This window comes from Montipora foliosa, chromosome 12 (genome assembly GCF_036669935.1).
Source record: "Montipora foliosa isolate CH-2021 chromosome 12, ASM3666993v2, whole genome shotgun sequence".
Lineage (NCBI taxonomy): Eukaryota > Metazoa > Cnidaria > Anthozoa > Scleractinia > Acroporidae > Montipora > Montipora foliosa.
In genome coordinates this window covers 32,720,191-32,736,048 of record NC_090880.1, presented here as the reverse complement: position 1 = coordinate 32,736,048, position 15,858 = coordinate 32,720,191, and the positions used below count along the sequence as shown (strand labels likewise).

Here is a 15,858-nt window from a genome sequence, read left to right as displayed (position 1 = left end):
AGCCAAGTAGCGGTCAATGACCTCGGAGTGTTGATTAGCAGAGGCCTTGTTTGACTTAGCTGATTTTTCAATTTCTTGGAATGCTGAAATCCCAGGCGAAAGCCATTCCTGAGGCCGTCCAAGGCAAAGGCGACTAGATGTTGGTCCGGATGTTGGGACAACTTGGCAGCGAACACGTCAGGCTTTAGAGGGCTAACCACGGACACCGGGGGCAAGGGGTTGGAGACTGGAAGGAAACAGAATGAGAGATGGTAATTCCCCCCCCCCCCCCCGAACTAAGGGCAGCAACACAGTAACGGTGGACAAATGTTTAATTCAACAGACCACAGACCCAGACTACAACAGGGGCAAGCAAAGAAAACAGTGACAATCCTAATAATAAAACTGAACAATCAATAGAGCATGCAGTATAAAGAAGTCTGCCTGCCATAAGGTGAAAACTCAATGCAAAAACAGACATGAACTAGAAAGAAACGAAAGGCCACGACTAAGGCCCGAGAAAAACCTACAAAAACAAACGACTAACTACATAATGACGGAAGTGCTCCCAAACATGTTCTAAAGTTCTGAGAAGGGTAAATCGCCTTGGAGCCAACCATTACTGACGCCATGCTTTTTGGCCAGCTGAGGCACTAAATGCCGGAGACCGAGATCTGCGCCTGACAGAACTCTCCTGCTTACGGTTTGGTGTTGAACTGCATGATACGGAACGATGGGCGCTGCCACATGTGCTGCAACGATGATAATAGCGGCAAATCGTGTAAGGAGCGGTGCACCTTCCCTTGTTCCAGGACATACAAGGGATTCTCGATGAGCTGGAACCCACTGGTTCAGAGGAATCTGGCGATGTGCTGAGGTTGGAGCTGCGAGGGGAAGCACCGCCAGCGTGAAAAGTGAAGAGCTGTGCGTTCATGGTTGACCAATCGGCCAACCGAGTCACCGCAGCATGTACGCAAAAGGCTTTGTCGTAAGCAACCCAAACCCATCCGCTAAACTGGCGAGAAATCCGCAAGATTAATAACTTGTACAAGGTTAAAGCTTTCCAACGATGAGGAAAAAAACGACGTTAGGACAAGCGAGTACACCGTGAAGGCTTCCGTCCAAGTGGTGATATCCTTGGTACGCCGACAAGGTTTCTTCGGGGGAGCTGATAAAACCAAACGCCCATCAAGCATTAACTGAGGCTCGGTCTCTGAGCTGATCAAATTCGCCGCTAAAAGTTCTGACAAGTCAACGAATTTTCCGCCACGGATTTGTGTAACGAGCTTGGCAGGAACGGGAGAGTAGCCCGGGCCCATGACGAACGGCTGATCCGCCAACGAGTTCACGATAGACAGCGGTGCAATGGATGGCGGTAATTGAGCAGAAACGCCACTTAAAGCCTGCCCCGAAGAAGAAACGATTGCCGGGACCGGCGCGTTAAAAGTAGATACAAAAGTAGGGACGACAAGAGGAGTGAGCCTACCAGAGGTCGACGAGCTTGAAAGGGAAGGCTGAAAGCCCGTTCCAGCGGCGAAAAACGTCGAAGCTAAACCGCCCAGCAATGCAGATGACAAACTGGCGCCAGGACAGAAGACGGGACCCGCAGTTGCTGGTCCTGGTTGCCTTTGCGAAGCCTGCACAGCCACGTGAACAGCCTGATTAATGAGTGACACCAGATCCGGCGAAAGAACAGCAGTTGAGGCCGTCGGAAGCGGATTTGCCGAAGCCGCAGCGCTCACCAGTGGCGAGGAAACAACAACAGACTCGCTGGACTGCAAAGACACGAATGAAGATGTCCCGCTTGTGTTCGTACTGGAGACAGGCGCTGAGGGAGCATCGAAAGAAGACAGAGCGGCTGCTAAGCTGTTGTTGGTCGGTCATAACTGCGAAGACGACAGAAAGACTGAAAAAGCGGAACAACTGAACGCTTGCTGCTTGAAATGACCAGCATGTGCGATTTGAGAAACCCGTATGTCACCTCAATGCGCATGATTCCCTGACCACCGCTGACCAGCATTCGCTTGATTTTAACTTAGCCTAAATTACATTTAGCCACATACAAACTCAACCCACATATGACACCAAGTCTGGGAATTGAACCCTGGCTACATTGGTGGGAGGCGAGTGCTCTCACCACTGCCCCCAAAAGCAATATGAAGGTTACTCTTTATATTTTATTTGCAGTGTCCCAGTGTCAATTCAGTTAACACTTCAATCAAACTGTATTGATTTGTTGGTTGGCTAAGCCAATTGCAACGGCACCCAGTTAATATGGGATTGACCTTCTCTGTCTTTTTTAAAAAAATTTACAACAGATGGGGGATTTTGGACATAGATGACTGTTGCACTGGCGCACGGGCCATGGCTGACCAAGGAAAAGCAGACCCTGCTAAATTAGCAATCGATGGTGGTTCTGCTGGTGGCTTTGCTGCTTTAGCTGCTATAACATATCACAGTGTATTCAGTGCTGCAACAAGTTTCTATGGCGTAAGTGACCTTGTGGCCTTGGCTGCTGACACTCATAAATTTGAGAGCCGTTACCTTGACACATTGATTGGCGTTTACCCTGAGGATGAGAAAGTGTACGTAGCAAGGTCACCAATCAACCGTGTTGACCTTGTGAGCAGCGCATTGTGCATCTTTCAGGGAAGTGAAGATAAGGTAAGGGTTTAATGTGTGAGAATCCCATTTGTTCATAAAGACCAATGTGGTGTATTCATAAGTGAAGAGACGCACACTCTTCCATTGCTTTTTATGTAATGTCCTTTATTCACTGAACAATTATGTTATATTGTAACACAAAGATTATTCTACTTCTTCTTGGTAACAGTACTTTCACATAAGGTGATCATTGTAATATATTAGCATGAATTAAAGGACATGTGGTAGAGCAAATTGTAGCGGCCATGGCAGTGTTGTACTGTAGGTTGCAAGTTGTGTTATTAAAATGTTATAAATAGTCGATCGAGTATGGATCCACTAAAATCATGATACATGTCCTTGTTAATGAAGTATTAGTGGTAATCAATACATGTACGCTACAACCAATAAATTATTATCTAGTATTAGGCAGCAAGTAGCATGGATAATATGCCTCAAATGTAAAGTTTGCAGTTAGCTCATTTTTGTCAGGATTTTGATAGTACATGTACCTGGTGTCATGATATCTAAAACAATGACGGAAAGTCATTCTAGAATGGACCAAAATTCCCAGTGGTCAGTAATGTTATATTAAAGAAAAACAACAACACAATTCATTCAATATAGTTTTATTTCCAAGCCTTCAAGTTAGACTAGACGAGACTCCGAATGGTTTAAATTATGTCCAGACTCTTAGGCTTTATAAATAAATGTAAAGATTTCAGTAATGACAAAGCCTTGATTGGATCTGATTGAATAACGTCACTCCTGAGAATGAGTGCATTAGTTGATTAGGTCCAATTGGATTCTGGTCCTCAACATTGCATGTACTTGAAGGCGTCTTCTTTAAAACATTCCATGTCACTGAATCTTACAAATGCGACATATACTTCTTAGGTTGTTCCACCAAACCAAGCACAAATGATTTACAAGGCAGTTAAGGAAAAAGGCAATCCTGTGGCATATAAGGAATTTGAAGGTAATGAGAGCAAAACCTTATGGTTTAGTGAATTAAAAGCATTCTGGCTCCAGTTGTTCAAACGATGGATAGTGATTTATCTGTCAGATATCGCCATCCACCGTTTTAACTGGGGCCTGGTTTTTCTTTGGTCTTTTTATTCTAACCTTATTTGCTTATTAGATAAAATTATGTGCAAATTGTGCCGTCAAACAGCCAACAATTTATTGGTGTTCTGTTTTTAAGATGTTTTGCCCAGCACAGTGCACAGGAAAAACATTTCTATTGACATTGTGCTGTCCTAATGCCATATCATTATCACAAACCTCTTGCAATGAAAGACAAAATTTGTCAACCATTTGTATCAAAAATAAGCATCATTATAGGTAAGATGATTCCTCAGAAAAAAAAGTTGTTGAACAATTTGCTCGAAACTTTCCCTCAGAAAAACGTTGTTGAACGATTTTCTTGAAACTTTCCCTGAATGTTCCCTACTAATCCCTGTTTTGAGAACTACAATAAAAAAGATAAGTCACCGTGCTTAAGAGATATGATGGGCCAATCTTACCCTATTGATGCCCGGTTCTGATACTAATCACATGCGTTATTTCATCGGCTTAGGGTACATTTTGTGGTAGCTAAACAAGAGAGTTTTTAAAGTAACACTTGAAGTAGAAAGTCTAGAGCATATGGAACACCGTCTTGTATAGTTTATGGGAATTTAATCACTCAACTTAAAACAATGTTGACTCAAAACGTTTCCCCGAGACGTTGTTTTCAAGATCATAATTTACACCCCTGGGTAACGGGCTTTGGTTACGTTTTTAGCTACCGTATATCTGTTTTTTCCTTGCGATAAATTGTTTTTAATTTATTTTATTTAAAGGGGATAATTTTTACACCAAAATCATGCAACAAAAAATATGGGTCACCATGCTCATTTAAGAGAAAACTTGTGTTTCCAAACCAAATAAAAGACAAATTTTTACTCTGGAAAGTACTGAAGGAATTATCTTTTCTGCAAAGGTGAACAACATGGCTTTCGGAAAGCAGAAAACATCAAATTCTCTTTGGATGGAGAGTTTTACTTCTACTCCAGAATTTTCAAGTTTGAAGCTCCTGGCATTGAAGTAGATGTAAGTCATGTTTACATGGTCTATAGTGTTATTTGCTAACATGTTTCTGAAATGTTTGATAAAAGCAAAATTAAGACATTTTAATTATTATTAGTGTTTTAAGAGGCTCCTTGACGTCTTGGTGTGAACTCTGATCTTAACCCTAAGCATGAAAAGGAACTTCATGCAGACCCCTCTATCAGTCCATTTTTGAATTGAAGCAATTTAAAGAAATATGATTAATAATTTTTGCTTTGTCGTTAATTTTAGGGATCACTATTAATCACTCCCAAACTGAAGTGCAAAAACTGTAATAATAATAATAATTTATTATTATTATAATAATTATTATTATATTTTTAATTTCCAGCTTCCCATAGACAACCTGCCTAAAGAATGAATTGAATTTGTTTCTTGGACAAAATGCGATGTATTATGTGAGCTGTTTATTATGATGCTTTCTTCCTTCAAGTTGGACTTGTGCTTATAAACAACCACAGAACTTTTTCCGATGTTAACAACATTGAGGCTGTTTCACTCAAAAACAATGATTTTAAGCTGGAAAGGAAATCTTCAGGTGTTGTAGAAGTCTGACGTTATCCATGTGGCAAGCATACACATGCAGCTGCAGTATGCAACATTGCTGTGTAACACTTAGTACCGGTTATTTAAACGAAGTTTAGCCAGTGCTTAACAAAATTGAGTCCCAAGTCATTTTCATTTTGGCCAATTCTAGTGTGTAAAGGATGTCCAGTGTCAAACGTAGTGTCGAGAAGGCATGAGCAGAGAAGAAAAATATTTGTGAACTTGATAAACGGCAGTCTAAGTTAGACTTGGTTTAAATAACCGGCCTTTAAATTATGTTTAGTTGTTAATTCTTCCACAGGGAATTAGGAGGGCTAGTTGTAAGACTTCATTTTCCTGCATGCTTGGTCTAAAGTACAGTTTATTTCCTTTATCTGTTGTAATTGGCCAAATTGTAGACAGTAATAATTAACAGTGCATTCTTTACCTCTAAATAAAATCTACTATCATTAATTTAGAATACTGGAAATTTTATACCCAAAGGTATGGACAAAGGTCTCTAACCTGGGACTGTTCCCTTACCAACCACACCGTCAACTAGAAGAAAAAGTCATTTTTTCACACTTAATGAAAGTGCTTTCCTTTCCAATGGTATTATTGCTTTAAGAAACAAATGTTACTTAGTGCAGAATGTTGGTTATTAATTTTTAAAAGAGATAAGGTGGAAAATAATGGATGTGATTCTCATAAAAATGACTGTTTAGTCCAAAGATTACTCCATAATAATTTATTTGGATATTTATTAAGTACTGCTGTGTCTTTATGTAAGAGAAAACTGAGTGAAGCTCAACTTGAGTTTAATCTATTATTGTTAATTTTGTAGTCATTTCTCATTGTACCTCTGTAGTAGTATATTGATTGATGCAGGACACCTACACTCAACACATTGGTTTATTATAGACATGATTAGAAGGCTTTTTGTACCAAAAACAAGACCAAGCTGTGGAATGTAACCATAAGGTTATGATAGTGATGTCTTACATGTAGTATTCGTAATATAGATTGAATTTGGACCATCACTGTAGGATCCTAGCCTCCCATGCAGATGTTCTTGGGGCTTCGTCACTAGTTCCTTTCCCACGAATGTCTGCTTAAATCAAAAACCACTTTCGTTCACCAGCCATTTGCCCTCGATTTAAATAAACCAATCAGCACTGACTAATTGTGTTGTAAATAGCCAATCACATGCTCTGAAAGAATGCCATACGAAACACAAGTTTATCTAAAACTGGAAAATGGCCTAAAACTGTCTGCATGGGATGGTGGAAGGCCAGGTAGGATAGTATCTGTGACTGTTCCAGAGGATTTCTCATTGCAGCAGCAAATAATAATACTTGTTGGGTGATAGAATTTCTAAATGCCAACTTGCAATTTGTAGTATCGTTTAATTGAAGAATAAAAATGATTTGAAAATGAAAAAATGCTCTCCTTGCTGTGCTACATTGCTGATAAATGCATACATTATAATTCTTTCCCCACATTAAGAACTTCCAACTTCCATTGGGCGACGATACCTATTTTTTACTCTGCAAAGAAAGCGTCTGCACCATGCTCCGCAGTAGAAGATAAACCATCTCTGATGTCATTTGTTCCATTTAGGGACTCAGGAATACCCTTGTCTCTTTGTTTTGCTCTAAAGTTGGAACTCCACTCAATAAACCAGTTTTTGGATTTTGTTTGAGTGGGAACCTGACATCTGGATTTCACTGTTAGGATTTTAGTTTGGTCAGGTGTTGCTTGTGTCATTTTTTCACAGTCATTCTGCCCTATCTTGTTTTTCCCAAGATTATTTTCTTTTCCAGGACTTAATTCTCCTGTTTGGCTCTTGCTTGGTGTCAGATTTAATGGATCATCAGTGCAAATTCGTTTTCTTGATGGGGATGTAGCTGGGCTCTTTTGTTCGGTGGAATTGGTTTCTGTCTTTTCAAGTATTTGCATTGTATGCAACCGTGCAACGCATGACTGTGTTTGTGTTCTGTTTTCTTCTTGGCGGTCAGTGAGGATTTTATCATTTGTTCCTTCTGTCATCAACCCAGAAACTTTTCCTGGATGAAGGTTATCTGTTGTGTCATTTCTATCACTGTGTGTCCGTTTTCTTGAATTTGTTCTTAACCAGGATGTCATTAATTGGGTTGGACTTTCAAACTTTGGAACAGTTGATATCCTGGGGGATGTATGTATAGCCTGAGTAACTGAACTTTTAGGAGAGAGAGGTGTGCTAACTGATGATCCTGCTGGTAGGGAGCGATTACTTTTGTTGAGACAGACTTGCCTTGACTCACCAACTGACAAAAACAATATAAGGAAAAAGTTTTGTTCATCAATAATAGTGTTAACATTAAAAAAAAATGAATGACATGAACTACACTTGGTAAAGTTTTCCCAAGTTGTAACACCAAATACCTGTTTTCAAGATGGGAGATTCGGGAACAAGTGGAGATGCTATGAGAGTGTTTTGCCTCTTCGGAGAAGTCCTGTTGGTACTTTGAGGATTTCTTGTAATTGTGGAAATGTGACTGGACAGCGGATTTAATCTTGGGTTGGTGATCACCTTAATTGGTGGACTCCATAGATTATTTGTGGACACTGAACTTTGGGATGGAGACAAGTTACTGGAGTTGGGTGGTTTGTTGTGATGACGTGATAGAGTTATTTTGTCTGTTTATGAAAAAAAATATGAAGCATTTAGTAACATCAATATTTCTTTAGTTATAATTCTAATGATAACAGCAGAAGTCCCTTATTCCAGGCTTACCTGTCTTATACAGCTCATTTAAAAATTTACAAGTGCTCACAGAACATTATGTGGTTCACCAGCCATCCAGAGTACTATCTTAGTAAAAAGACTTTTAGTGTTGGTGCAATGGAAAGTTAAAGTCTCGATCTCCTACTCAGGTGATAAGCACCTTATTTTATAAGGCTAAAAAGGCAGTCATTCTAGAAGTGGTAAACTTCAAGTTAGAATAATAAATACCTCTTACTAACCAAGTTCAAGGTCCATACTGTAAGTTACAAACCGAGTTTTTTCCCATTGGTTTATGGCCCAGGTGTAAAGTGCTTGGGCCATAAATCAACAAGAAAAAAAACAAGGATCTGTAATTTACAGTATAGCCCGAGAAAACAAGGTTAGTAAGATATTTAGTATATCTCTGAGGTTAATCCGGTGCACAGGGAAGGAAACTAGGTGAATTCAAGGTTCAACTGCCACAAAGATTGCCATGTCAAAATCTGAAAAATTAAATCTTCTTGGCTGTTTTGAAATAGTTGCTTGCAAGATTCAAACAGTTTTACAAGTTTATGTAACAAAAACGACATGAAAAACTTGCTAGATAATGTTTTATCAAAATTTTAAATTTAGCAGGCTGTACTGTAGAATATGGCCTCGCCAATTTAGTCAATCACAGCACGCGTACTATCTTAGAGATATAATTATAATAATTATTCTATGAATTTCATCATCATCATAATAATAATAATAATAAGCAATTATTGAATGAGGCTGAGTAGGATATGAAGAATTCTGCAGGTCGAGGAGGGTGTTATCCACCAAGGCCGAAGGCCAAGGTGGATAACATCCTACGAGATCTGCAGAATTCTTCATATTCTACGAAAGCTGAATTCAATAATTGCTTTATTATTCATTCAAAATATTTTCTTCACTCAAACTTTTAAACCTACTCGAAGCCATTTTTCGGTCAACGGTTCAATAATTTGCAGCGGCCTGCACTTTTGACGTCATTGATTCAATATGACGAAGTTTCTTTCCAAATTTGGTGAACAGCAGCTGGTTATGGTGAATTATGCTTGTGGTTTTAACCAATCAGAAACGGGGAAATATTTTGAATGAATAACAATAATAATAATAACCCCTCTCTAACCAAGCAGGAGGGCTGTACTGGAGAATATGAACCCAAGGACAAGAATGACCAAGGGCCAATATTCCCCAATATGGACCCGAGCAAGTGAGGTTAGCAAGTTGTTTATTACATGGCATCGTTTCTTTGAGCGATTAGACACTTGTCCACTTGGTGAATGTTAGTAATCTTTGTCTTCCATCAGCAAACTTTGAAAGGTAACCTTTTACATGAAGAACTCAAGTCTGCTTGCTACAACATTGTACTGTTGTAATAAAAAAATAGGGAGTTCAAGGTAAGTTTGAGCTATTCTAAGTATTTCATGATTATTCCATCTTGTTTATATTATACAGTATGGATGAAGTGTCCTATAACTGGATTTGAAGTAAAGAATGAGACTGAAAGATTCACTGTAGTTTGTCCATGTTGTCCTTAAATTTGATCATTTCACATAGTAGTTTTGACAAGTGTGGGAGAGAAATTAAAAAAAAAATTGCCGCACATGCAGCACAGTCATTTTGGTTCTTTCACCCAATAATATTACTACTTTTTGGTGTTGTTGTTGTCGTAGCCGTCGTTGTTCTTAAACTCCCTACTTACCGCTTTTTAAAAACTTCTTGTATTTTGCTCCACTTGAGTTTCCCAGCTTGGAGAGAGAAAAAGTACAGAAATGGTCCATTTCGATGGTCGTGGTCCATCATCAGGATTTTACAGTCCATTATTACCATGGAGATGGTCTGTTTCCATTTTTTCTCCCCCTCTCTCCCAGGAAATTCAAGTTGAGCAAAGCACAAAAAGTTTTTAAAAAGAGCAGTTTAATGTTAACAGTACAATTATAGCAAGTGAAATTTAGTTTTACATGTAAAAGGTTACTGTTCAAGGTTCGCTGATGGAAGATGAAGATTACACATTTACCAAGCAGAGAAGTGTCTGATTGCTCAAAGAAACAATGCCATATGATAAACAACTTACTAATCTCACTTGGGAATATGAGCCCGAGGTCGTTTTTGTACGGACCTTCCTACACTCGGTCCGTACTGCCACGACCTCAAGCTAATATTCCCCAGTACAGCCCTCTTGCTTGGTTAGTAAGAGGTTATTCTCTATTATCATATTTCTTTCTTAATTCACTCACCATCTATTGGTTTGCAGGAATCTGATAATTTTAATCTACAGCTCCCACCAACAAAGTTTGATTTTTCATCCCCGCTGACTCGAAGGTCAACTCTCCTTTAAAAAAAAAGAAACAACCTGCTCATGTAGTCCTTTGAAAACATATTGTAATGTAATGCATTTTGAATCACGAACAGAACAGTACTGTAAAACTTGTTGAAATGGGAAAATTTTAAGCCCGCTGTGTTAGCTTTTATTGTAGAATAGGGTCAAACAGATTCAGCTTAAAATAGTCAGGAAACTGTGTACATGGATGATGTACATACCATATTCTAAAGCTGTTGTCATCTGAACAAGTCACAACCTAAAAGTATTAAAAATATATGTACCTATGTGTTAAGAAAATTCAGAGAAAATGAAGACTATTTTGGATATTTTGTTTGAATCTTTGAGTTTTGAAACTCTTCAAATTTACAAAGTACGAAAATAACATTTTCATTAATAAATTTACAGACCCGATAATTATTTATTATTGTCTTTTCTAGGTTTCATCCAGGCAACTGGGATGTGTGAATCAGTTTTAACAATATAGTACTGTTACATTAAAATACAATTTACCGGTATCTTCCACATTGGATTTCAGTGATAAAATTGGAACCAGTTATAATTAGTTACTACCCCCAAATGTCTGAAGGTTATAAAACGCACCAGTTAAGTTAGTTTGCTATTTGGTTTGTGGAAAGCTTCTTGACCAATATGGTCAAATACTCTTGGAATACACAGGATACAATAAAGGGGAGGAACACTAAACCTATATGGACAGTTCACAGTAACTGTAATCTTTATCTACAGCTTTAGTGCCCACCTTTCCCTGATCAGATGGACACCATGCCACACTTGTCACTTCTCCAAGGTGCCCTGTCATTAGAATAGGTGCTGCAGAATCGTCTGTCACTCTCCAGATATATGTGTTGCTGTCACTGGATCCGCTGATAAGGTACTGGTCGTCAGGGCTCAGGGCTGCCTTAACATAGAATGTGGAATTTAAATGACCATAGAAAATGCCTAGAGGCTCCTGTCCAAGCGCAGTACAGCTGTACTTGTAGATGTTATCATTAGTGCAGCTTGCAAATAGACATGAATGAGTGGAATCCAAGACAAGAGATGAAAAACCTACAAAAACAAAAACCTGGATGTCATGAACGTAAACCTGACAAAGTGTACCTGACATATCTTGGCATTTTCCAACTTTGCTCACTTCAATGGGTTAAGAAGGAATAGAATACAGTTTTTTACATTATTAAACAAATTTACCAATCTCAAGGAATAGTTACTGTAAGTAGCAAGAGACTTTCACTTTTTCCTCTGCAATATGGTGAATCATCTTTAGTACATACAGTCACTATGTGGATAGATTTACATTCTTGTTAACAAAGATTATTCTTTAAAATAGGTTAGGTGAGTACAGTATCAAGGGACATTACCATGTTTTCTCATTCCTTGTCCAGGATATGGAAAGACATGGAATGGTACAGGATCTTGTTTAAGGTTTGTGTAGGTTTTTCGTAGGTCCCATATTTTGATTTGACCATCCATTGCTCCTGATGATATCAGCTTTTCACCTCCTTGAAAAAGAACTGACGTAACACTCTGTTGCCCAGTGGTCTAGGAACAAAATTTATGGAAGTGAACAAGTTAATGGCCCCACCATGTACTTTGCAATAGATCTAATTCTTACTAACAATCACAATCTCTCACAGTCATGGAGAGCTACAGGATTCTTGTAGTCTCCATTTTTACATAGACACCACAGATGTTAAAATATTACTTTTTTTAGCGTAGATTTTTCTACGCTAGTTTTAGTACTCTACTGAACAATCCTCATTTAGGCTCAATAAAAATACTTTGAAGAAATTAAAACAAATGTAACAGCGACCTACCAACTGTAAAGAGTAGTGTTGTTGTTATATTTGAACTATAAAATCAAGGTGGTCAAAAAGAAAGCTAGACTAAAGTTATGCGCCTGCGTTATAAAATCCCATATTTATGGCAGCTTGAGCACTTGCAAAGGAACCTGCAAAATGTCCTGGCATAAACAAGACCATCTCAAATAATTATTGCAAGCGGTCACTTGGTTTTGTACAATATAATACAATACATACTTAATTGACCGCTCCCCATAGGGGCTTCAGGGCCAATGAAACACAACAAAACGACGGAACAGAACAATAACAACTGTTAAGAATCCCAACTGGCCGGAGGCAAACCAGTTGGCTATTTACAAGTGCAGCTGGGAAGTTGAACCAGGGACTACCAGGATCAAATTGAACGAGTGGTCAGAGCGGGTCTTGAACCTGGGATCTCCGGATCTCAAGGCAACTGTCCTAACCACTGGGCCACACTGCCTCTGCCTCTTTTGTGCTCCCATGACGCTTGGTGGGTGTACTGCATGTACATGTAGTGTATGAAAATTATACTTTCTAAAATTTAAACTTGTGGGGACAGGGCTTTTGCTGTGTGCACTATCTACATGTGCCTAAGGCAACACGTCTTTTTATAGTGCGTCTTCCTGTTTAGAAGAAACTTAAATTTTTTAAATAATTTTTTAAAGAGTAATATTATTATTCTTTAGTATAAATACACAGGTGATTATACAAAATCACGCGCTCTCATTGGCTCGCTATCTCGGATTATCAGCCGATAATCACCTCGACGGACAAAATGGCTGCCAGTAGTCGTTTTGCCACTGTAAGTATGATTTTGCGCTGTGATTTCGCTCAGTGATTATCGGTGAATACTCACCGTGACTTCGTCTTGGTGAATATTCACCGATAATCACTTTGCCTTCGACGAATAATTGTTAATTAATGTATTGGCCTAAATTAGTTTTATTGGACAATTTCACTATTACTGGTGTTACTATTATTATTGTAATGTCAATCAAGGCTAAGTTTACTTTTTGAATAATTTTACTATCTTACCAAGACAGATTTTGTAGACGAGGATCTTCTTGTTTTCTTCTTCATTGTTTGAGGGGCTCTAGGTGCCTTTTCAGCATGTGCATTGGATATGATGTTGACAGGTTCATTAAAGTGACCAGAGCGACGATTACATCTTATATCCCATACCATCACATTCCCATCTCTTGCACCAGTTGCAAACACGACTAAGAAAACAAGATATTTTAAATAACTTCAAACCATAGCAGGAAGTGCCTTGAAAACAGGAAATTATGGAAAATCCTGCAGGGCTGTCAAAAGTACAATGTAGATACATTGTAACTCCCATTAGAAATTACCATCAAGTTTTGTCGCAGCAAGCCACTCAACTATAATTTTTAAAACAATGGTAATTATTACAGCTGCTTGCTCTAGCAAGCAAAGTTGTAATATAGCTCTCAAGGTCAATGGGTAATAATAATCTCTGACCATGGTGAACCAGGTGGAACCAGGTGCGAGATAAATAGTTTCTCACTGAAAAACCTTTCCCACATCCTGTGACCCTAGCCTCATTGAGAAAGCTGTGGCCTGTTGACTTACACTTGTCGGCATTCCTGAAGTCAACAGATTTAACACTGCAGCTGTGTCCTTTGAATAGGGTTAAACAATCGTCGTGATTGATGTCCCAAAGCCTGAGTGTCTGATCTCCAGATGCTGTTACCTATGGCACCAGTCAAAAAGCAAGAATTATCATTTTTACTTATCTGTATACCATATTTAAATTTGTTTGGTTGTCAAAATCTACAGTACTTAGCACAGGTACATAACTTGGGACACTGTAAAAGCAGGAACAGTGATTTGCAGGGGAGAGAAGATGACCAGAATCTCACAGAGCAGAGAACAGAATCACCAAATTTGCCTGATCTGGGCTCATTACGAGGCAATTACTCTCCTATCACTGCAGTAACTGCGCTGCTTGACAAACTAATTGTCTTACCAGCATCTGTTCCCCCTCCATCCAGGCAAGATCGAAGACAGCATTTTCATGTGCATTCCATTCTGCAACCAAAAATAATGTAACCAGTGTGACTTAGGCAGAACAACACAAGGTCCATACAGACCCCGTAAAAGATGAAGTGCTGGTGATCGTGGGTTTGTTGAGGCAGCTCACACACAAAATAATAATATTGTTCAGGGGGTGGGGGGGGGGGGGGTACTTGGGTCAAATTTTGGCTGGATATGGCCGATTATAGACCCCATCGTAGTCACTTTTGGGTAAATGTCATTTTAGCGACCCCAACTTAGTCACTTTCTGTTTATGCATAAAGCTTACATAAAGCCTTTTAATTGTAATTTCAAAACAGAGTGTAATGCAACTAGTAAATATTGAATCAACAGTGCTACAGTTCTTTTTGTAACAACTTTTTTTTACAGCAAATCCTTCCCTTTTTAACCCATTGACTCCCAGGGGTTCCCCATTGACGAGTAAAATCGTCTGGCGTTAGACAGAGTAAAATACTAAGTCTGGCCGGTTTCGGCCGCTTTGGACTTACCCCAAAAATCCCTTCAAGTTGTGACCCCGTTCTAGTAACTCTGTTGGGAACTCTGTTGAAAATGCAACCCCATTGTCGTCAATCCAGTCATGAAAATGAGACCCCATCAAGCAGCACATCTCCGTTAGGGAAGTAACCCCCAATCTCTTTATATTTGTTTATTTCACCCAAATTTCATACTCTTAGTGGCCTGTGCCACCGAGAAACCAGACCAACTGTCTGTGCCTGGAATTGGCGTCTGATTACAAGCACTGCCTTAGCTCTCTGACACAGTTCTCAAAATTATGCCTGGGCACAGTATAAGTGTTTGTTCAGGGTGATGCTTGAGCATCAGGCTCGGGCAAAAGTCTTTAACGGGTCCCAAGTCTTTCCTAACAGAAAATAAATTAAATTCAGTGTGTAGTACAAAATACCTTTGACAATCGACCGACTTCCTTTTTTTCTTGTATCAAGTATTTGCACCCAACCGTCTTCATCGGCTATTCCCAACATGTGACCTCCTTGAGCGGCTTGAAATAAAAACACAACAATAACACGCGTTTTATTGTAGACGGATGAATTCAGGGTCTTGCAATGTCGAAAAAACTTGATAACTTACTCTTGTTAAATCGGCAAGCGAATGGGGGGACGTCGTACTGGAAGAAACATCGAATTACAGTTAGAGCACATCGACCAAGAGACGCCAGCTATTTAGAGAATAAGGCATTGAAAATACCGATTTCAGGCTTACAAACCATGCCAGGTGTATACCTCTCTTCTTTGCACAAAGTGTTCATCTTCCTTGTGACAGCAAAACGATTCCAGGGCAAAATCGACAGGAAAAGCTGAACGACGTGAAAGAAATGTCAGTGATCACTGAGTTCACACATTCTAGTCAACACATTCGGGAATTTTGCGATAATTTTTTTTCACCTTTTCTTAAATGACTTGGTACAAGCTGGCGTTGCCAAATTGAACTGAGAAGAGTCATTTTTTGAAGTAATATCAGGCAAAAAATTGAATCTTTCAACTTCTTAAGAACATGTATGGACAACAAATATTCCGCGAAATATTGAAATGCGCGGGAAATACTAAATTTAATTTCTGATTGGTTTGTTTTTCATTCCCAGCAGTCATGCT

General features: G+C 39.1%; 2 protein-coding genes across 2 annotated transcripts in view; one reads left to right on the top strand and one right to left on the bottom strand.

The window, feature by feature from the left end:
• LOC137978855 (dipeptidyl-peptidase 5-like) overlaps window positions 1-6,689 on the top strand; it is a 21,219-nt gene extending 14,530 nt beyond the window's left edge. The window contains exons 8-11 of the mRNA XM_068825965.1: window positions 2,298-2,643; window positions 3,520-3,601; window positions 4,607-4,716; window positions 5,066-6,689. Of these exons, the coding sequence (XP_068682066.1) occupies window positions 2,298-2,643; window positions 3,520-3,601; window positions 4,607-4,716; window positions 5,066-5,095 (568 nt within the window). The 3' untranslated portion in view covers window positions 5,096-6,689. The remainder of the gene's footprint in view (window positions 1-2,297; window positions 2,644-3,519; window positions 3,602-4,606; window positions 4,717-5,065) is intronic.
• LOC137978854 (denticleless protein homolog) lies at window positions 6,682-15,783 on the bottom strand. Its single transcript, XM_068825964.1, has 13 exons — window positions 15,652-15,783; window positions 15,490-15,563; window positions 15,338-15,374; window positions 15,153-15,248; window positions 14,184-14,245; window positions 13,787-13,907; window positions 13,229-13,413; window positions 11,732-11,912; window positions 11,113-11,420; window positions 10,574-10,611; window positions 10,270-10,364; window positions 7,684-7,938; window positions 6,682-7,565 (listed from the first exon to the last, which is right to left on the bottom strand). The coding sequence occupies exons 1-13, from the start codon at window positions 15,707-15,709 to the stop codon at window positions 6,802-6,804; spliced, it is 2,274 nt and encodes a 757-aa protein (XP_068682065.1). The 5' UTR covers window positions 15,710-15,783; the 3' UTR covers window positions 6,682-6,801.
• Window positions 15,784-15,858: the final 75 nt, after the last annotated feature.